Source organism: Thermobia domestica, chromosome 5 (genome assembly GCF_964235325.1).
Source record: "Thermobia domestica chromosome 5, izTheDome1.hap1.1, whole genome shotgun sequence".
In the NCBI taxonomy this organism is placed as follows: Eukaryota; Metazoa; Arthropoda; class Insecta; order Zygentoma; family Lepismatidae; genus Thermobia; species Thermobia domestica.
In genome coordinates, this window is record NC_137458.1 from 298,208,506 (window position 1) to 298,230,674 (window position 22,169).

Here is a 22,169-nt window from a genome sequence, read left to right on the forward strand (position 1 = left end):
AGGTCCTAGGGGGAGATTTTTTTTACTTTTGGCGTTAGTATTTGATACGCCTATATTTTGAGTGAATATATTTTGTGACATTCCGATCCCTTCCAAAAAAAAAAAAAAAAAAAAATGAAATGAAATGAAATGAAATATCTAAGTTTTACGTCCCACGGTTATGCCGGCTAGGCTAAAGGAGACGGTGATGATAAGGAATGAATGAAACAGTGGAATGAAGAAAGTGGGAGGACACGGGAGAATCCAACGAAAACCCACGCACACGTTGTTTGTCCATCACGAAACCTCACTTGGCGCAAGCTGGGATCGAACCAAACACCCCCGATCCCTTCGAGAATCAAACCAAGGACGTCTGCATCGAATTCCAATCCCTTACTAATTCTCTATCTACTAGTAGATCTAATACACAAAGAACATTTACACCGTGAACACGTGTCATATAACCAGCTTGTGGAACATGAATATAAACAAATATAAAACTTTCATTCAATTTCATTGCTATGTCAAACTTCCTTTTTTATTTTTTGTGATTGATAATATTGATAGATGGATCGACAGAGGGCCGGATCTAGGATTTTCTGAGGGGGGTGTGCCGTGTCTAGTATCATTACGGCATGTGTGTGTGCACTATTACAGACAGGTTTGACATATATTTTTATGCCATATCAATGTCTTTGGGCTTTGTGTGTAGTAGTAGTAGTAGTAGTAGTCAGGGATAAAAGTGCGGGGGAGCGCAGGGGGATGCTGTCCCCCAACTCAAAAAAATCTGTACGGCGTCCCACAGTTCTTAAGAAATTACAATGGGCAAAGATAGGGAGGGACGGCGTGACGTCATGCCGCTACCTACCATCCCCCCACCTTTTCAGATCCACTTTTAGCTCTGGTAATAGTAGTAGAAACGGGTTAGAAGTCCCGCAGGGGTTGGTTGGATTCTGCTCTTGACATGAAATGGGCAAATTAAACACTTGCCCAAAATTTTCTCTACATTTCACAATCTATGGATCCGTACCGTATAGTAAAACAAGTGTACCTCTCCGCGAAATAGTCCATCCGCCTCCACATACAGTGCCGCTTACAATATCGAAGACAACCAACAAATACAACCTTTTTCTTAACTATTACTATTCCCCTTACCTGAACCCTTCACTCATTCTCCCTCACAAACTTAAATAAATTCTCCAATTGACCCAGTAAATTTCCTAAAATTGGTCCGGCGATACAGCACTTAACCTTAATATACTAATAAAAAACGTGAAAATGTTATGTCGCTAAATAACTTTTCCCTTGCTCCCATTAGCATCATTTGAAATGTGGCAGGGGGAGGAAAGCAAAATTTTCCACCTACACAGAGAAAAATCAGTTCTCCGGACAGCGGTATATTGTACAAATATACGGTATCCTCTTGCTTACTATAGAAATCAGTACGGAGCATACGTTATCCGTATGCTACATAGGCACTGCCCTTAAATGTTACATCATGCCGTTGCAGGATGTCTGACATCTAACAGTTTTCCGTATATCACATGCATATACTTATGTTACCTTCGTCAGCTATATGTTGTATACGTCCATTTGTATGTGAGATCCTGACCGCCTATATTGTTTCATACGGAAAGTACGTACAGATGGAACACTTATACAGAAAGTATTATAAAACATGCGTTTTCAGTTGTACGTTAAGTCCAAAAACTACAGGAATTACGCATGTAACCTATTTTTTTAAAGTACGCCACCTACATTTTTTTCTCAGTGTACATAAAGGCTCCGCAATTTTAAATAGTACATTGTATATAAATTATATATATATATTTTAAAAAAAAGAGGTTTCTCAAATTCATGGGGACAATTGCACCCTTGCCTTCCCCAAATGACGCCCCTGCTGGTCCCTCAGCATAATTTGAAATAACGCTGCTCGTTTACATGTGTAATGGGTATAATATCTTACTCATTTTCTGCCGTGTCGTGACAAAACGCTGTAACTTTGGCGAAGAAGTTTTGCGAAAATGAGCCTTAAAGTTTTCATCCGAAAATGTGATCTGTATCGTGTAGAACCAGTGTATCTTGACTTTGGAAACACGTGGTTACATGTAATGTTACGTAAATGCATGTTGTGTGATTAAATTTGGTGAAAATTGATTGGTTGACCATTATTGCCTAGTTACACTGGTTCTACACGATACAGATCACATTTTCGGATGAAAACTTTAAGGCTCATTTTCGCAAAACGTCTTCGCCAAAGTTACAGCGTTTTGTCACGACACGGCAGTTTTGATATAAGAAGTTTTCTTTTCAATATTGTCTATTAAGTGTAGATATCATCTTTTCTTCCCAGGCCGGTAGCCAGCCCAAAAATGTAGGGGAGGCCAGGCTGAAGTTAGGAGGGGTCCGATCCAACCATATTATAGTTCATTTGCAAGCCTACCGTGAAAAATTTAGGGGGGCCAGCAAAAATTTAGGGGGACCGCTCCATAGACTCCCCTGGGTACGGGCCCGTTTCTTTCTCTCTATAAGATTGTAACATACCTTCTATAACCTACCTAATAAGAAAATTTCTTCTTATAAGATATCCTAACAATACAGCAAACGAAACATACGTACGAACTCTTTTCAGCAATCGTCATTTGGCTGATGTACTCACTCATAATTTTCACCGACTGCAGCGCTACCCGATAATTTAGAAAAAAAAAAACATGTTTGAGACAATGCTTTTCTTTTTAGCGGAGTAATTGTTCAATAAAACATACGAATTCCTCTTGAAAAGAACTAAATTTTCGTAACTTTCAGTGATAGCAGTGCCATCTACGAAGATTCGAGAGACATGTTTCAGACAATAGTAATTGTGTGTGTGTGTGTGTGTAGAAGCAAAATTTACAAGTAAAAAGTGGGGTTTCAGTTGACATTCCACAGTCACTCCTTCACTCAAGAACAGGCCTGTAACCAGTCCAAAAATGTACGGGGGAGGGCAGCTGAAGTTACAGGAGCCCGATGCAACCATATTATAGTTCATTTGTCAGTCTACAATGAAAATTTTAGGGGGACCAGCCAAAATTTAGGGGAGTCTCGTCCCTCTAGACTCACCCTGGATACGGGCCTGGGATACGGGCCTGCTCGAGAAGCGGAGGAGGGGCTAATTGTTGCAGCGTTCAATGATCCCCTCCAAAAAAAAATGTATTTAAAACATTTTTTGGGTATGATATCCATTTCTCGAGATATTTCGATGTCTCGAGTTAATATATTAACGTGTATACGTACATACATATTTTTTTTTTAAAAAAAAAAGAAAAAATGGTCAGTGGCTCAGTGGCAAAGCGTTTACCTATGACTCGTGAGGCACATGGTTCAAACCCCAGCCAAGGAAGGTTGTTATGGACAATATCGTATCCCTGAGCTTTCTCGGGGTACTCACGCTTCCTCCCGCATTCTCATTCTACCAATGTTTCCGTCATCATTCATTTGCCTTAATCATCCGTTTTCCTTAGCCTAAAAGTGTATAAATGTTAGACTTCAACAATCATTTCGTTTCATTTAAAAGAAATTAGGCAGAAATAATTCACCAAATTGTCACCATAACTACTTGGAAACAATCATAATTAGACCCTAATTAATTCTTTGTTAGCTTGTCGAGAAATTCTTAAGGTATTAATAAAAACTGTATGGTTAACATACCCAAAAATTATATAAGCGACAGTAACGCTGTTCCTAAAACCAAGTGCTAAAATTAATTCCAAAAGCTTGTGTTATATCTTCCTGGATATAGTTTTTCTCTTCAAACGTGAAATGTGTACCTTCACTCGTAGAAATACATAAGTGAATATTTTATTTCTATAATTTTCTGCTGTATTTTGTGCACGTAACACTTAAAAGGATTACTGGCGTAAACAGAAAACAAAAGGCCCAAGCTAGTGTCCTCTACCAATTCAATTTTTAAAATAACAAGTCGAGTTATTGTTGAGTTATCACTGGCAAATATTTTTTTGGGCCCAAAGGAAACAAACTCCTTTACTAAACTACAGGTGCAAAATGAGAATAGGTTGTCATAAAAATGATAGTACTAATTAAGAAAAGTGTCATAAAAATGGTGGTTTTACGGTTAAAATGAGTGAGAGCATATGAAAGAGATTTGTTTACAATAATAAATTGCACTGTTGGAGGAATTTTGCACACTGTAAGAAACCTGTATTTCATGTTTACAAGTATAATGTTACAACTGGGAACCCATTACAAGGGTTATACTAGGGTTAAAATGAATGAACGTTAATCGAAAATGGCTGTGTAACATATGAGGGAGAACCCGAAAGAAATCGAATTGAAAGAGCGCGGCCGTTCCTAGGCGTAGTAGAAATTTCTCCCGCTAGGTGGGTCTAGTACAGACCTTCCCAAGGCAGTTGTCTAGTCTAACCCGTCTGCGTAGGAGATTAACGTTTGATCGTAGTGTTGCTTTACTCAACCGTTCTTGTTTACCGCCTACGAAATCGTTAGCGGTGACAAATTTTGAAATTTTGCTCCCTGTTTCCAAAATCAGCAACTGAAGCTTACCAAATGCTTCAACAGGCTTTCAAGAAGATTCTGGGTGCGATTTACCATCTTACAACGACGAAAACATTGAAAATATCGGCCAAAAATTGGACGAGGATCGTTATTTCAGGATGAACAAAATTTCAGAACAGATAGGAATGAGTTGCAGCTTGTGCCAGCGGATTTTGACTAAGAATTTACAAATGAGATTTGCTGCTAAGTTTTTCCTCTGCTGCTGACACAAGATCAAGAAACGATTCGTCTGAATTTATGCCAAGACTTGAAAAATCAGATTTAAGTAATTCAATCTTTTTGCACAAGGCCATTACCGGTGATGAGAGTTGATGTTACGGATATGACCCCGAAAGCAAGCAAGAGTCTAACAATAGTAAATATTGAAACCGGAAGTTGTTAGCTTTTTTTTTTTTACCATTTTCGGTTTGAATAGACGATTAACGGATCAGATGGAACTTACTCGTGGGACACTGAATTGATTTAAGAAACCGTTTTCTGCTCGGATACCAATTGACAGACAGACGGACATACCTCTTATAAGACTTCTCATACCTGTGCTTACGATAATTTGAAAATATAATAATAATAATAATAATAATAATAATAATAATAATAATAATAATAATAATAATAATAATAATAATAATAATAATAATAATAATAATAACTAAAAGATGGTTCTCTTTCGGGGCAGATCCAGATGGATTAATGGTGAGACTGAAGGTAAAAGCGACTTTCTATACTTTCTATAGTTGAGTTGATTTTAGTTTAGCGTCCCTTTCAGCAGCGAGGCTATATGAGACGTGGACCTACTGATTAACGTGGAATCCGAACCACATGAGCTCAGCTCTCCCACGCCAAAGGCGCGTACGCTAACCGCTTAGCCACGGAGGAGCTCTACTATACTTTCTATAGACCAGGGGTGCCCACAAGGGGGGGGGGTTATGGCGCAAACTGCGTCATTGAAATATTTGGGGGGTTAAAAATCTATATAAATATGTTTAAGGAGGTGTAAAAATTAATCGAAAAGATTTTTTTTATGGAAGAACACCTACGGATAGACAATTGAGGGGGGTGCGTCATGGACATGAGGGGGGGGGAACCACTGTATAGACACAAGAGTTGTCATCACTAGAACTCTCCAGCCGTCTTTTCTCCCCCGGCACCCATTTTCCAGAGGCTTGGTGACTCAATGAGAAGTATTGGAATGAAGGTGGAACAAAAAATCTCCCACTTGAATTCGAGCTACGGTGTAGGTAGGTAGCAGTGGCGGATCCAGGGGGGCAATCGCCCCCCAGAAGAGGAAACTTTCTTATTTTATATATATAAATAAAACCCATCCCATAGTTTGGAGCTCTTAAAAGTACCCCTAAGTAGTAGTATTACAACCCATCGCCCCACCCCCAGAAGTCCGTCCTGGATCCGCCCCTGGTAGGTAGACGACCAACCATTCTAACGTAACTCTATGTAAGACTCACACAATAACTACTGAACTAAATAAAAATGATAAACAGCATGATTATCAACCTTAGGCCTCCCAAGGATATTATGAAATTACATTGATAATTTTCAGCGAGGGGTAAAAGGGTATGACATGTAAAATTAGTCGAAAATGGCCGATATTAGTATCCAATCCATAATTTTCAGGGTTGCTGAGATGAATAGTGACACAGTCGATGCCGTTCGTATCAAAATCCATCCCTCATCATCATGAGGGTGATGGAAATGGGTGGGAAGTTGGTGATATTTAAAAATAATCGGAAACGAACGATATTAGTGTCTTATCCGTTGTTTTCGAGATCGCTGAAATGAATGGTGACACTTCGGATATCTTTTATGACTAAATTCGTAATGCTGAGGTCTTAGCGCGGGTGAGGAGGGGAAACAGATAAAAATAACCGAAAACCAACGGTATTACTCTCTTTTCCGTTATTTTCGAGATCGGTGAGATGAATACTGGCACTTCCGATGCCGTTTATGTCCAAATTCTTAAAGCTGAGGTCTTAGCGCGGGTGAGGAGGAGAAACAGGTAAAAATAATCGAAAACGACAGATATTAGTGTCAAAACCATAATTATCGGGGCCGCTGAGATGAATACTCACCCTCTCGATTCTGTTTGTGTCCAACTTTATCCCCATCATCATGGGGTGATAGGTACGGGTGGAACGAAGGGTGACAACATGTAAAAATAAATAGAATTACAGCTGTTAATGTCTGATGTATAGATCTCGAGATTGCGGAGATGAATAGTCACACTTTCGATGTCATTCATGTTCGAATTGATCTCCCATCATCAGGAGGTGATAGATGCGGATGGCAAGGAGGCATGAGACGTGAAAATAATCGAGAACGATCGCTATCAGTATCCAATTTACAAGGGCAATTCGGAAGAACACCACCCTTTGGTTACCAATGACATACACTCGCAAACACAGAAGTTTTATTATGTACATTAGAAAAATATAACATTACATTACTTTTCAGCATATTCACCATTCAAATTGAGGAAGTTGTCATAACGTTTTACAAGGTTTGAAATTCCTTCTGAAAAAAAATAATAAATTCCCGTCTGGAAATAAAGCTGTGCTAACAGCATTGTGAAGCAAGCCCGCAACCAGAGGGCAACTAGGGGGCTTGGGCTCCCCTAAACTTTTCGTGATCCCTCCATACCTCAATATAAAAAACACAATTTAGATATGTGTAAGAGATTTTTTAATGACTTGGCCTCCTAACATATTAATGGTCTCCCCAGACCTCTGTGGCTGGTTTCGGGCTTGTTGTGAAGTGCATTGTCATTGTCAAAGCGGTGCAACGCAAGCCATTGTTTCGTGTGCCTGAAGAGGTAGTAGTCTCTCTGCGCCAAACCTGGGCTATAGGGAGGATGATTAAAAACATCGCAGTGGACTTGCTTCAAAAATTTTTGGGTACCTTCTGCGGTGTACTCAAAACATGCGATTCCATTCACATAACGATACCTTCACTCAACACATTTGGTCCGTAAACACCACACAATTCGCGATGGATCGCAGCTCCTGAAAGTTTTTTTTTTTTTTTCGCACTCAGAAAACGTACTGGATCGTTCATTTTCAATTGTTATAGCGGACGAATGAACTGCAACACAACCTTCTCTTTCTACTGCTCACTGTCTACTGAACTAATGTACACAGCGCCACAAGAATGACATCATTCTTCCCGGCCATTTTTCGCACATGCGCAAACAAAGGTTTTTTTTCTCTCTTTTCCTCGTATAGTTTTCGGAATCGCTGAGATAGTGCTCCCTAGTACAAAGAATCAACACAATGGCGTTTAAGTTAAATGTTTAGCCACCATCAGCGTGGGTGTGCGAAGGAGTGAGGGGTAGGGTGGGAAGGCGTGACAGTACGAATGTGTGTTAATATACTTTCAATGAAATGCGTATCCTAAGGGGAAGGAGGTTCAAACATTTTTCATAAACGTATTCTCTCCGTGCTTAGGATGGACATTTCAGCTAGCAGTATTGCAATAATGTAATTTAAATACGTATACGTATTGCATTTGTATTATTATTAATGCATAATTATTATTACAAATGATATGTTAATAAAAGAATATGTGTGTCACCGTTGAGAACATAAATAACAATAGATATGGTCTCCTATTTTTGATAGTGCTCCAGCAAAATACAAACCATCTATTATTGCTGACAACGAACGACATACTTTTAGTACCACAAACGTTTATTTTTGTCAATTTTCTCATACACTAATCATGAGAATTTACTGATAACGATGTTAGTTTGTCCAAACCCAATGTGTTCAATCGACGGGTGTATGTCTTATCTGTGGATAATCGTTGAATTAATGACAAATTAAAATTTAATAATTAAATGATAATTTTATACTAAGATAACTGCACGTATATGCGCCAATGCAGCTAAATACGCCAAGTGTTCAGTGCTGAGACTTCTCCGACGAAATCCGCTAAAATGCGACTCCAATATGTCCGATTTGACGAATACTCTTGGAGACAGCGTTGAGTCAGCCACGCCGTGTAGTGTTGTTTGCTTCGGGAAGGTTTCGTGGAAGGACGTTTTATTTCAATAAGAGGTAAGAATCCGTTATTAGTACCGTGCTAATTCCGAACATTAACGATTGTTTACAGAAATGCACGCCTTATTTCGTGTTCGTCCAGGAACACTTTGTTATGTAAATGTAATTTCAGTATTTGTGATTCCATGGCTACTTAATCAATACCACGCATGATGCAGCGAAATACGCCAGGGTCTGTGCAGAACTGACTGCAAAAGACCAAGATTTTCATTTGTCCCACATGTTCCATGTAATGTCGGTGTAGTTTTTTAAAGTTACAGTACAGTGATACTGTTTGTTTCTATTCTTATGGACTAAAACTTTTCAGTTTGAAACTTCATTTCAACTTTGAAGATTATCGTTTTTACATTTTATCTTTTTATCTTCATCTTGCACTTTGATTATTCTATTTTTGCTTTAGCCATGTTGTGTAATATTATTTGAGTTCGTATAATACAGACGATGCAAGCAGTTCCAAGATTTATTACAGGTTTCTAGTAATATCCTAGACTTGGCGTAATTACCTGCAAGTGTTGGTAAATACGCCACTTTGTAACACTTTTTTCTTTTATCTTGAGTACAAAATAGAAGTGAGTCGCATCATTGCCACATTTTTTTTCTACCTGCGGAAAAGGCTATTCTGCAACGCACATGTCGTTGTTTTTTTGTGTATGTGTTTCATGAAAATTAAGGCCATAAAAAATCCAACACCCTTAACATGGCGTATTTTCCTGCACCTGCACCTAATATTTCATCAATTATATTAGATACTGTCGTCTTGCAGGTGTATTAATACGGGCATGATGGCTTAATGGTAGAGCGCTTATGTCTGGTGCTTAAGATTCTTGGTTCGGTCCCCGGACAAGTAAGTTTGTGGTTTACAACACCGAATCTGTGAGTTTTCTCGGTATACTCCCGTTTTCCCCCAACTTTCTCATTCTACTAACTCTTCCGTCATCATTTGTCTTGATTCGGTCCTCGGCCAAGTAAGTTTGTGGTGGACAACCTCGTGTCTGTGGGTTTTCTGGGAATACTTCCAGTTCCCTCCAACATTGGCATTCCACCAATTCTTCTATCATTATTCATTTACCTTAATCATCCGTGGTGGCACGGTGGTTCAGTGGTGGAGCGCTCACGTATCGTATATGCGGCCCCTGGTTCGATCCTGCCCAAGTTAGTGATGGACAACATCGTATCCTTAAATTTCTCGGGGTTTTCGCCCACATTCTCATTCCACCAATTTTTTCGTCATGATTCACTTATGTTAATCATCTGCCTTGTTTAACGGGAAATGAGCACGGTGGCTCAATGGTCGATTAGGCTACTTATATCTGGTGCATACGACCCCTGGTTCGGTCCCCGGTCAAGTAAGATTATGAAGGATAACATCATGTCTTTAGATTTTCTTGAGATACTCCACTTTCCTCCTATATTCTCATTCCATCAATTCTTCCATTATCATTCACTTGCCTTGATCATCCGTCTCCTTTAGCCTGACAGGAACAATCGTGGAACGTTAAACTAAACGAATAATTCCTCAAGGGAAAGCTTGATGAAGATATATAAGATATATTTCAGTAACAGTTTCATTTGAGTCTTCATCCCGGCGAAATTGAAATACCGCTAATTTTACAGTAATTATGTGATATCTTCAAATAGATAAAAGATAATCGAAATATGGAACAAGAGCGCCCTAGACAATATTATTTTACATGAGAAACTGCTATCACGACTCACTTATCTGCTTTCGATTTCGAGCCATTTTGAAAATCGGCATTTATTTTCGCGTTTCTAAACAGCTGAAAACAGAAAGCCATTATAGGTGACTTGTGATATCGGTACCTCACGCAAAATAATACTGTTTAGGGCGCTCTTGTTCCATATTTCAATTATCTTTTATCTATTTGAAGATATCACATAATTACTGTAAAATTAGCGGTATTTTAATTTCGCCGGGATGAAGACTCTTAACAAAGACATTTGCTTTTCTTCATTTTCTGGGAAACTGCGGATGAGAAATTACGTATTAATTGGTCTTATTGATCGGTAAATATTCCACTTCTAGACATCTTTCGTTAAACGCTGAGTATTATTATTATTATTATTATTATTATTATTATTATTATTATTATTATTATTATTATTATTATTATTATTAAAGAGATAACTGTATTATAAGTTTCTATGATAGCTCGCACAACATGCTGTAGTTTCAGTAGTTTGCAACGCTGTATAAAATTCACATCTACGGAACCAGCGTCTTGATGGCGCCGGCGGTTCCCCAGATGGTTCGGTCGCCAGTGATGCTATAAAAACTTCATCAAACCATCAAGACCCTTCGTCGTCTTCTAAGAACCTACTCGAGCGAAACCATTAACTACCGTGTAAAAAAAAAGTTTAAAAAAGCCAGAGAGAAATAGCTTTTTACGGTGAAAGTCTCTTGTTCGTATCCAAGCAAGACAAAGAAGATGACTAAAAATTAGAAAGCAAACTTTTTAGAAGATAATCCTTCTTTAATAATAATAATAATAATAATAATAATAATAATAATCATCATCATCATCATCATCATCACCATCATCATCATCATCATCATAATCACAAAGTAATGTATGTGAGTGTCTATGTGTGTGTTTATGTGTTGTCTGTCATCAGATTTATACATAGAAACGAGGAGTGAACTAGAGCCACCAATTATGTACGCAAATACATTTGCACCTGATCTAATCCCGTACGAAGCCTTTTTTTCGATTTTCGGCTCAAGGGTGACTAGCGGGGATTAAAATTTATGCACGTTTCTGGTTGTTTCAAAGTACCACTGCTACATATGCAACCAAATTTACATATTTGTTACGCAGGATTGCATTACAGCAGAGCTTATAGCTAGTAGTAACGGAGTAGTCAAAAGTCATAAAGGGAAGGGCCACGGTGGCTCAGTGGTAGGGCGCTTACATCTGGTACGTGGTGTTCCTGGTTCGATCGCAGGCCAAAAGTTTGTGGTGGACAACATAGTGCTCGTGGGTTTTCTCGGGGTACTTCCGTTTCCTCCCACTTTCTCATTCCACCAATTCTTCTATTATCAATCACTTGCATGAATCATCGTCTCCCTTAGCCTCAAGCGCGTAATCGTGGGACGTTAAATATTTCATTTCATAAAGAAAAATCACAAAGGATTTAGAACTTTTTTTTATTTATCACTAGTTTCCACTGACATTTCAAACTTAAAGACCAAAGATGGGAGATTGCTTATACTTATGTGCGGTATGCTATGACGTAAGAAACGATCAGTGGGCTGTACTTCTTTGAAGATAATGAATCCAATGCAGTAACGGTGACTGTTGATGTATATTGAAATGTGACAGAAAATTGTGCGTCCTGCAATGAGGAACATTTTCTTTGTGGCTATCTGAAGGACAAAGCACAAACAATACAACAGTTCAAGGAGAATATCCGTGCAGAAATACGGGCTTTCGGACCAGAAGTATTGACCCTTATCATGAATCATGTGCTAATAAAGGGCCCGTATTGGTGAGGCCCATAATGGAAGGTACTTACCTGAGATTATATTCCGTACATAAGTGTATACAATTTCCCATCCTTGGACTTTCAGTTTGTGAAATATCAATGGAAACTAATGATAAATAAAAAAGTTATTCACGTTTGGCCTAGCCTGTATATAAAAGACTATATGTGTGTCCGACATCATATTTTCAGATCGAAAAGTCATCAAATTTTATTCAGATATACATTTTCAACATATGTAATCGCTTAAAAAGCATGTTTTTTTTTTTTTTCAGTTTTCGACTCAAGCTGATACTGAGGAACACACGTATTCCAGGTTACGGTTGTAGAGGCCAGAAAGAAAACGGAAATTTTGGGTAAAAAAAAAAAAGTTTTTACCGTATAAATTATGTAGTTTCTCGTTATGAAGATTCCGCCATTCCCTATTCCTCACACATGTCCCTTTGTAGACACAAGTGAAAGAAGTCTTGGTAAAAATCGGCAAGAGATACCGTAAGGGAGAGATTTTTCTCGATTACTTTTTCAATATCTCGTGCCATTTGCAAGATTTGAGCCTACTTCCGGTTGCAGTTTTTAATTCATGTATGATCTGTGTTTTCTTTCTTCTTGCATGTAGTATGTAATAATCAAATACATAAATTAAGTACCTCTATGACCTATGGAACCCGGAGGTTCAATACCGCGTTCACAAAAGCTCTCCACTGACTTCTATCCTTAGCCAATTGGATACAGTTTCTACTTTGTATTTCTATTTCTGCGAAATTTATCTTAATATTGTCCTCCCATCTGCACCTAGATCTTCCTAATGGTCGATTTCCGGCTGGTCTTCCAGTTAAGATTTTGAAAGCGTTCGTTCTTTCTTCCATCCTGGCTACATGACCTGCACACCTGAGCCTCCTAGATTTGATGACCCTAACAATGTTGGATAAACCGTATAAATTATGTAGTTTCTCGTTATGAAGATTCCGCCATTCCCTATTCCCGTTTCTCTTGGATCTCAGGATCTTGTTCTCAAATACTTTCAATCTATGTTCTTCGTTCCGAGTAAGAGACCATATTTCGCAACCATACAGAACAACAGGCATTATTATCGTTTTATACATTTTAAAATAAGCTAATACATTACCCATACAATCAATTATAATGTCAGTGATATATGGTGCTCATTGAGCAAAACACTCCAAACAATAAAGATTCAACTTAGATGGAGAGATGGTTATCCATCGTTTTTCATTATAATTTGGCCATGAAACAAACACCTGAGAGATATGCAGCCTCTATATACAATTGAACCACTGATTGGAAAAAGGGAATAAGTACAATTTTTTTGCGATTTTAACTTGAGATAGCAGATGTGTTCCTTTAAGATAGTTGCATCGTTGAGTAGAAAATTGGAATGTTTGGGCAACTCTATGTGACCAATGTAGAAGACAAAATCTCTCGCTGATTAGAAAAAGGGAATAACTACGTTTCTTATTTCCTTCTTACAGTCACTACAGGACACGACCACAACTGTGAGACTGTGTGAAAGTAGACAACCACCAGAGCCCTCTGCTTTCGTTACGATACTTCGCCTTCTTTTTGCATTGCACAATCTATGGAGAACTTTTTGCTCCAATCAGTTACAGATTTACATGTTTTCAGTGAAACAAGTGGTGGTCAAAACTACAATCATTCAATGACATGAATGCTTTTCAGCCTGACCGTATCATAACGGTTTCCACTATACACCAATATTTGCCTGTCAGAGGTCACAGTTTTTACCATGTGACCGAAATTTTGCTGTAATCAAACCAGAACTCAAACGACACAATCGCATTTATTTACCAGCACAGTATAACCACATGATTACGAATGCAACAAATACTGATCCTCCATTTCAGGTTTACGAAGTTGTCAATGAAGAAATCTTAGATTTTAAACATTGGTGGTAACCGCTTTAGAAATCTTCAGGTAGCATTGTGGACAAAACAGTGAAATTCCAAGTAAGTAAATAGAGACACTGTTTACAAAGCAGAAAGAATCTCCAGGTTATGTCCAAGCTCATAAGTTTATCAATGGACTAAGAACTGATATTTTTCGATTACTCAAAAGTAATGTCACAAACGTTGCACTGCCAACGTCAAAGGCATACGATTGGCAAGTCTTGATTAATCAGAAAAAGATCAACGATTCTTCACAAATCATCAAATACATACCTGACCAATACAAACAGTTTTATAGGATGATTTGTTCATTGAAAACCACTGACCAAGAAACTATAGAAGAAGAAGATGCAGACGGATAGGACCTTATGTAAACCCATTCTACTGTGACAACGTATTTCGCTACGTATTTTGTTCAGTTGTCTATTGTATTACTTTTCTTGTTGTATGAATAACATGTGCTGTACAGAAAAACGAACGGTGACAATAAAGGTGTTAGAAGCCTAATACACGTGATAATTCGAATACATATATCCAGGATTAACATACAACATTGCATTCAACATGTGCATTTTCATAGCTTTCTATCAAACTGCACATTACATACCCTACACACAATTACAATTGCACCCGACTTTAATTGATTGGAAAAAGGGAATATTTTTTCCATTTTTAAGCTTTTCTAACCAATTCCAGGGCTGCAATACAAGATTCTTCTTGTTGTCTTAGTGTTTGTTAGTTGTTTTGCTACAAGTAATCAATTATACACTTTTTGCAACAAATACAAACAACGCCTCTAGAAGGTTTTTTTAGCGTTATTGAAAACTTAGGTCTGATGCACTTATTCCCTTTTTCCAATCAGTGATTCAATTATACGGTGTTGGAATGTATAATAGGTAGGATATGATGCTTTAGCTTTTTTTTTTTAATTTCAACACTTCCAGTGTACCTGTAAAAATGTAATAAATAAATAATGACCATGTTTTTTTTTTTTAATATTGAGTTAGAACTGGACAATCTAAGCAAAATTTGCAATCGATCAGTGAAAACGTCGTCTTTCTAGAGCCTGTAGTTTACGAGATCTCATTGTCGAAAGGATTGGCCACAAACATATGAACGTCCAATTTGAAAGAACTCCAAAGATGGCAGCACAATTCATTTGCATTTATTTCGGAGAAGGCTTATTAAAAGACAAAGGCTTTGAACAATAATTTAAAAGGATAAACTTTGTGAAAAAGATCTCTTTAAGTAATTTATTTAAAGTACACCTTTTAAAAAATATTTGTCTTTGTTATAAACATGAAATCACAAATAACCTAAATCAAAGGTTTGAAAGCTAAAGTTATAGGTTGGAGCCCGGGCGTTCTCAACAGGGCTGCCTTTGTCTGCATCAGTTACTGCGTCGCCCCAGGAACAGAAGATAACAGCATTTGTCTAACTAACATCACCCATGTGTTGTAGCACCCTTATACCAGAGCACTTCACCCTTATACCATCCATCATTACAGATCTAATGACTGTCGTATATTTAGCTGTCAAAAATAATGCTTTGATAGCTCTCCATGTATTCAACTAACCACCATATGTTTGCTGTATTTATTCATTTCAGGCACCGCAGTTCCAGCAAGACCATAACTTATCAAGCCATCCAATCTGGACCAGCATCCACTGCAACTGAGGCTTATCCTCACTCAATTGATGACCCTCCCCATGAAAATGAATAAAGTTTCAAATAAATTGATAATTAAATAGCACCTAGACCCTCTAACGAAAACTTGGACCTCTTATGCTATTCTACCTAACTCTTACCGAAGAAAGGGCGCAACCCTTTGAACGGGTAAACGTAAAAAAAAATCGTTCTCAATTGGTATTGTAGCATTTTAATAGATAGATACTTTTAAAATGAGAACTATTTTATATTTACTAATTTACAGTTAAGATCATTGAGTATTTATGTTTCTTGTATTAGAATAGAGAAATTTTGTGGCAATAAATATGATATATGTCCATCACCCGTTTAAAGTTAGCACCGTGATAAAATAGAATTATGGCTACAAAAGATACTAAAATATATTCCTCGTTAGATTAATTAATACAGACGCAAGTAAATTATTTTAAGTAATCTTATAAAGTTACCGTTTTATGGCAGGGAAGTGTTAAAATAACAGAGATATAATCATTTTAGTTAATACCAGTATGTTAAAATCAAATACAGTACCGGTATACATTTTACAAAGATCCGTATCTTCCTTGTGCTGTGTAATTTTTTTTTTTTTTTTTTTGAAATGTTGAACCTATTAGAAAAAAATCTTTTGTTCGGAAATATTGGCAAAACCGGAAAATATAATTTAAAAACTATTTCTTCGCCTGATGCTAATATTATTTGCTGTAACGTGTCTGCAGCATATATATATTTCTCTAGCAGGAAAAATACTTAAATCAACGGCTTTTAATTTTACTTTTTAGTTTTTTGATTTGCGATTTAAAAAATCCCTCTTTCTTTTTTATATATTTTTCGAACAACTCAAAAAGAGAGATGTCTTATTTATATACACACACATACACCACACAAGTGCGTAAACTTGAGCAGCGACAAATATATTAAAGAACTTAACATGTGAAACTTCCGTTCGTTATTATTAAAGTCTAACAGAATACCCGTTCTTCACACGGGCAGAATACGTTTCATTTTGGGTATAAAGAGCACCAAAACTGTCACCAATAAACTTAGGACCCCAAAAACTATGAATTTTACACTAGTATCAGTCATTCTTAATTACTTTTACATGTCACCCTCCCCATTTAGGATTGCTAATGGTGGCTGAATTTGGATTTAAACAGTATCGGAAGTGTTAATGTTCATCTCAGGACCACAAAAACCATGGATTCGACAGTAATAGCGGCCATTTTCAGTCATTTTTATATATCTCCCCACCCCCAAGTTGCTGGCCTGAATTTGGATTGAAACGGCATCGGAAGTGTTAATGTTCATCACAGCAATCCGAAAAACTATGGATCCGACACTAATATCGGTTATTTTCGATCATTTGTATATATCTCCCCTCCCTCAGGTCACGGTGCTGAATTTGGATTTAAGCGGCATTAGTTCATGCCAGCGACCAGAAAAACCATGGATTCGACACTAATATCAGTCATTTTTTATATTTTTTATATATCACCCTTCTCCCCCTCCTTAAAGTTTCGGCGTTGAATTTTGATTTAAACTGGATCGGAAATGTCACTGTTGATCTCAACGACCATGAAAGCTATGGATTTTGCACCATTTTTATATACGTCCCCCTCCCCCAATTTGCGGGGATAAATTTGGATCTAAACGGCATCGGAAGTGTTACTGTTCATCTCAGCAACCCCGAAAACTATGGATTTGACACTAATGTTGGTAATTTTCGATCATTTTATATATCTCTCTTCCCTTTTCTTTAAGTTGAGTGTTGAATTTGAATTTAAACTTCATCGCAAATATCATTGTTCATCTCAGCAACGCCGAAAACTATGCGTTCGACACAAAGATCTGTTCCACACTTCCTTCCTCCAAGTTGCACCTTCAAAGTGAAATGGTAAAATATATACCAGGCCCGAACCTCATCTATGTTGAAATTTTTTATCGAGATCAATCTGGTGGTTCAAGATTTGTTAAGTTATAAATATAGTGTCCTTCATTTTTATATATTGTATATAGATAATTTGTCGGTCTCTTTTAAGAAGTAATTTGGTTAGCATTAACAAAATTTCACCAGATCAAAGAGCACATTAAAAACTCAGTTTCATTAAAGAGCCCTATTTGTTGCAACAGAAACGCTTCATGAAGGTATATGTGTATGGAATTGTAAAAGTTCTGTAATTAATGCACAACCAGAAGTAAACGACTAACAGGCACATAAAGGAAATGAGTGCAGACTATTAATTTTTATGAATAACTACTACAGTTTTACTTTCGAAAACTTCTTTTTTTAAATTTTCAAAATATTGAAATTTTTCAACTTACATTTTTCACGCGTTCGAAAACAACAATGGTTCCATTACTAGTAATACTAACCTAATACAAAGATTTTTGTTATTTTCCCAATTTTTCCAAAATTTCCGGAAAGAAACCGGAAAAAACGGTTTTTTACCAGCAGGTTCAAAATTTCCAAAAATTTTACAACACTATTCCAGGTTCATGAAGTGAAGAGTATCTCAGAATTGAAACCCCTCACATTATAACCCACATTATTCTACTGGATCGCAGGTTGCATAGTCAGTCCATACTAAGAACGAACATTCAATTATTACAAAAGATATATATATACAGGGTGTTTCAAAACAACACCGACAACATTTGGGAGGTTATTCCTGACATCAAGATGAGACAAAATGGATAGACCAACCTGGGTACACAAATACTTCCTTTCGGAGTTATAGGCTGCTGAAACCATAAAAATATGAACTTAAAAGGTCCATAGTTCCATTTCTGTGGGACCTACCGTAGTCGGGTCAAGATTTCACTTAAGAACTAGTATGTGACCTATCCATATATCCATGTATCAGAATCCTGCGATACTTCTACAACAGTTTTTACAGAGGTAGTTAGTGAGTACTTCAAATTATATGCCCTTAACCGAACTCCCGCTCTAAAAATTGTTGTTTGAGTACCGCAGGATTCTGAAACATGTATTTTTGGATAGGGCACATATTAGTTCCTAAGTGAAATCTTGAACCAATTACGGTAGGTCCCATAGCTTTGGAGCTATGGATCATTAAAGTTCATTTGTTCATGTTTTCGGCAGCCTATAACTCTGAAAGGAAGCATTTGTGCCCTCAAGTTGGTCTATACTTTTGTCTTATCTTGGTGTCAGGAATCACCTCCCAAACGTTGACGGTGTTTGTTTGGAAACGACCGTGTATAAAATTATTATTTTGTGGATAGATAGAAGAAAATGGTATATTTTGTGCTATTTTAAGAACTAAAAAGGAATATTTTTTATAAGCATCGTTATCATCATCCCCACAACTATTCTTCTATTCGGGGGCGCGGTGGCTCAGTGGTAGAGCGTTCACCTCCGGTGCTTGGGACCCCTGGTTCGATCCCAGCTTGCGCTGTGTGGACTTTGTGGTGGACAAACACCGTTCTCGTGGGTTTTCTCGGGGTTCTCCCGTTTCCTCCTACTTTCTTTATTCCACCATTTCATCCATTTCTCATCATCACCGTCTCCTTTAGCCTAACCGGCATAATCGTGTGACGTAAAACTGAAAATTTTCATTTTTTTTTACTCTTCTATTACTGGCAGATCCCTTAAGGTAAGTTCCAAAGAATACCAATAGATGGCAGCAGGTTCCCTATCTTTCCAATGTATTCTGGTAGGGGGAGACAGTATTCCCAACAAATCAGTCAGTTGAGAGATTCCTTATTGAGATCATGTTCCCGGAGAGTAAATTTATTTCTCCCTATAATGAGCAAATGGCGGGAACGGAAGCTAAGTAACAGAGTGCTTATTTCTGGTCTGCGGAATCTCTGGATTAATCCCTGAACAAATTAGTTTGTAGTGGACAACATTGTGTTCGCATGTTTTAGTGGATACTCCTGTTTTCTCCCACATTTCCATTCCACCAATTCTTACAACATCATAAATCACTTACCTTAATCATCGCTTCCCTTAGCCTAAAGGGTATAAACGTAGGACGTTAAACTAATAATTTATAGAATAACAAAAGAAAATAATTAAGAATTGTGTGCATTGCCTCTCAAAATATACAGGGCGGATAACTTTTAAAATAAAAGACAAAAATACTGAAATTTTGTACCGTACAAATATCGGAAAGGGACAAAATCATTTGACATATTCTGTGATACCTCAAAGTTAACAGTGTTGCCAACCCAATATAAAGTTATACTTTTTCAAAGGATAGGCCTACTACGTCACATTATTTCATATCTCAAATCTACGTAAAAGGAAAATACACACTACTACACTTGTCATGCAAGGGCCGCGGTGGTTCAGTAACAGAGCGTTCACCTCTAGTGCATGGGGTCCTTGGCTCGATCCCAGCTTGCGTCAAGTGTGATTTGTGGTGGACAAACATCGAGTGCGAGGGTTTTCTTGTGATTTTCCTATTTCCTTTCACTTTGTTCGTTCCACCATTTTATTCATTTCTTATCATCGTCGTCTCCATTTGTCTAGCCTTCATAATCGTAGGACGTAACACTTGATGATTTCCGTTCATTTCATTTACTTCTCATAAAGAATTGCAAACTAAGAACGCTACAGTATTACAAACATTGGGTAACAACGAAATTAGCCTGTTACAACAGTCACAACACAAGCGCCATGAACGAGGTAATGCTCGGCCAAAGTAATACTGTGTCGAATACCACGGTAATTATATGATGCATTTTGTACAAGCAGAAACAAAGGCACAAGAAATTGAAAAAGTGGCTTTTTTAAGCAAATTACTTCGAAAAATTGCTTAGAAAAGTATGACTTCAAGTTACGTACATGGTTTCCAATAAAAATAGAGATTAGAATACCATTTACAATAATATTATATGAAAAATGGTTAAATTTGATTACTTAAAGTGGTATATTTGCGGGAATTTTTAAAAACATTTTTATGTACGAGAGTCAGCCAAACTAAATCGCAAAATTTGCGTTGCGTTGACGTAAATGGTTACGGAATGAGCCCCCTGCTGTGGTCGGGATGATGACCAAACAGAGCATATTATGAAGCTGATAGTGTAATTCTAAAAGTATAATTATCTATTCTTTCTCGCTTTCCTCACTAAAAATATTTTTTCTTTCTCTCGTATTATAGCGTATGCGTGTGTCATATCTCTGCACTGAAAGATAATTACAAGATCTATTAGAGTACATACGTACAGTATAAGAATCACGAAAGATAAAAGTTACGTACATATTTTTGTTACGACGGAACGTCAAAACTTAATCAAGCAAGCTTGTAAAACTTGTCCTGTAGAATATGAGATATATCGCTCAATCCAAACACTGTTATATTAAGTATTTACTTGAGTAATCTGTGTTAGAAAACCATTCATTACTTTTCAGTGTGGAAAGACGAAGACTTATAAAATTATATTTGAAATAGTAAAGATAAGCTTGGTTAAGAGATGTTATACCGTGAATCAAACACATGAACCTTCGTGATCTAATAGTGGACATTATTAACTCACAATAAAAGTATGCTGTTTTTAGATGAGGTTTGGGACTGGTATACTTTTTATCATTTCACTTTGATGGTGCAACTTAGGGGAGGGGAAGAAGGAGACATATATAAAAATAAATAACAATGAAAGTGGCAACGTTTGTGACCACAATTCTTGAACCACCCGACCGATCTCCATCAAATTTGCCACATAGATGAGGTTCAGGCTAGAGATGCTTTTTATCTATTCACTTAGACGATGCAACTAAGGGGAGGGGGAGAGGCGATATATTTAGAAATGATCCAAAATTACTGCCGAATCCATAATTTTCGGGGTCGCTGAAATGAACAGTAAATTTCCGATGACGTTTAAATATAAATTCAGTCTCGGAATTTGGGAAGGAGAGGAGGTATATAAACATGATCGAAAATAACCGATATTATTGCTGAATCCCTAGCTTTCGGGGTCGCTGAGACGAATAGTGACACTTCCAATGCGGTTTAAACCGAAATTCAGTCCCCATTGCTCCTTATGCCCAAAAGGAAACAATTCTCCCCGTGCGAAGAACGGGCAATCTGCTAGTTCACAGTAAGCTTATGGTGGAATGTTATAGATCTAATATTTCGTTTGTGTGGGTCATATTGGATCTGAGAAAATATATTTCTAAAATCCTTGCCAAACATAAAAGGTGTTGCTTATTATAAACACAACAAATTAAATAGATTTTGACATATGCAGAACGATTGTCTTACATTAGGAAAAAAAACAAAGGTAAAATAAAATAGTTTACTTACCTTTTTATTCATGGCATATAATTTTGTTGTTATGTCTCTGGCTATGAGCGTCGTAAGCACAGTAGCTAAATACGTTTCCTTAACAAACAAATATTCTAGCGACGAGCGTTGCCAGAAAAGGTATCTACAAGATGTCGCTGCAATGATAGATACCTACAAGAAATGGAAACAA

General features: G+C 37.3%; 1 protein-coding gene across 3 annotated transcripts in view; it reads right to left on the bottom strand.

Moving 5' to 3' along the window:
* LOC145686730 (popeye domain-containing protein 3-like) overlaps positions 1-22,169 on the bottom strand; it is a 212,215-nt gene that overhangs the window by 49,016 nt on the left and 141,030 nt on the right. For all 3 annotated transcript variants that reach the window (XM_081760340.1, XM_081760341.1, XM_081760342.1), the window contains exon 7: positions 21,998-22,150. In XM_081760340.1, the coding sequence (XP_081616466.1) occupies positions 21,998-22,150 (153 nt within the window). The remainder of the gene's footprint in view (positions 1-21,997; positions 22,151-22,169) is intronic.